Here is a 1,762-nt window from a genome sequence, read left to right on the forward strand (position 1 = left end):
ATATATATAAAATAAAAATTGGTATGTTTCCATTAAGTAATTTCGTTTTTATGATTTCAATTTGCGCATTTCTATGGTTAATGTTAGCAGAGCTAAAGACGGACAGCATAAAGAACCAGCCCGAATTTTTCTTCCGACCCAGATTTGGTCGAAAGTTGCCGCTCACTCACCTTCTCCGGCTCGGCCGTGCTCCACACCTTGACGATGCTCACGTGTTTGCTGAGCTGGCTTTTGAACGTCTGTTCAATCTGACTGTTGAACTTCATGAAGACTACGTAGCTCATGTAGCCCAACACCAGCAGCACGCTCTCCCACCACCAGATCACATTGTCCAGGAAGAAGACGATGAGCATGATGAGGTCCAGGATGTAGAAGGTCACGTCCCGGAAGAGCGGCCACCAGGTGAGGTGCAGCATCTCCCGGGAAAAGATGGCGCACATGCCGATCACGAACAGGATGTTGAAGACGGCAGACCCCACGATGGTGCCGATGCCCACGTTGCTGTGGGAGATGAAGACCCCGATGAGGGAGGTGAAGAGCTCCGGGGCGGAGCCGCCAGCCGCCATGAAGGTGGCCCCGGCCACGTCGTCGGAGATCTCCAGCTTGGCGGCGATGACCTCCAACGCGGGGACGAAGAACTCGTCGCAAACGATGGCCAGGGCAACGAACATGTAGATCATCCCAATAATGTGGAGGACCACCCACCCTTGGCGCCTTTGCTCCACTGAGAAGATGTCTTCCGGATAGTCCCCCTGACTTTGCGGGGGCTGGGTTGGGCGTTGGGGAGGAGGGGCCGTGGTGGTCAGCAGCGGGGGAGTTGGAGGCGCTCTGGCAAGTCGGGGATCCACGTAGACGCACTGCTCCAGATCCGTCCTGTTGACGACCATCACCAGAGGAGGGATGGTGCTCTCCAGCGACTTATTGGACGTCCTCACCTCCCTAAGTCTGACCTCCAGGGCGCCATGGCCGCCCCCGGCATCAGTCCTGCCGGGGGCTGGAGGCTGCCTGGTCTTCAGACTCAGCGTGTAGATGCAACACAGCAACGCGCCCGACACGAAGAAGAGGACGCGGCTGCGCTTCAGCCTCCTCCGCTGGGGCGACTGCATGCTTCAGCGTCCGGAGTCCCTGCAGGAAGTTAGGTCAGGTGCATTGCTAACCCCCCGCGGCGGCTCTTGTGCCGTTATGTGGCGAGAAGACTCCACAGACGGAGGAGAGGGGGTTTCATCTTTTCAACCTGTGGAAGGACTGAGAGCAGAGAAACCACCATCAGCATGTGCGGGTTCCCCTCTCTGTGTGCCGATCTGAGGCAGAGAGGTGAGTGTTTTTTTTTTTTTTTTTTTGGTGGGGTTGATGGAGGATGCAGACAGCCACCTGTTGCTATGGCTACATAATCACTCAGGCTGCGGATTCTCACGAAACATGAGCCCTTTGGGACGCAGTCCGCGTGTCAAAACAGCACATTTATGATGGAGAAGGAGTTCAAATTGGTGTTCTTTGTTTTTGCTGCGCTGCAGCCAACAACAGGAGAGTTCATGTGCAGAAAGTGATGAAAGCCGAACAGCTGAGGAGAGAGTCGGGTTTAATATCGCGGATCATGACGCAGTTTCTCTCACCATTCTTCTTATCGGTATTTTTTATTATTATTATTATTTTTAATAAAATGTTTAAAAATCAGCACGAAGCGGTTTCTTGCGCAGAGAGAAAGTGTGATCTTACCTGCAGCTACCGCCGGCTGCTGGGCCTCCTCTCCGCCGCGGACCGA

The 1,762-nt window shown here is 54.2% G+C and overlaps 1 protein-coding gene across 5 annotated transcripts in view; it reads right to left on the minus strand.

Moving 5' to 3' along the window:
• Positions 1-1,123, minus strand: part of LOC103462924 (sodium/potassium/calcium exchanger 1-like) — a 15,632-nt gene extending 14,509 nt beyond the window's left edge. For all 5 annotated transcript variants that reach the window (XM_017304036.1, XM_017304035.1, XM_017304034.1 and 2 more), the window contains exon 1: positions 171-1,123. In XM_017304036.1, coding sequence (XP_017159525.1) covers positions 171-1,106 — 936 coding nt within the window. In that variant the 5' untranslated portion in view covers positions 1,107-1,123. The remainder of the gene's footprint in view (positions 1-170) is intronic.
• Positions 1,124-1,762: the final 639 nt, after the last annotated feature.

Source organism: Poecilia reticulata, linkage group LG3 (assembly GCF_000633615.1).
Source record: "Poecilia reticulata strain Guanapo linkage group LG3, Guppy_female_1.0+MT, whole genome shotgun sequence".
Taxonomy (NCBI): domain Eukaryota; kingdom Metazoa; phylum Chordata; class Actinopteri; order Cyprinodontiformes; family Poeciliidae; genus Poecilia; species Poecilia reticulata.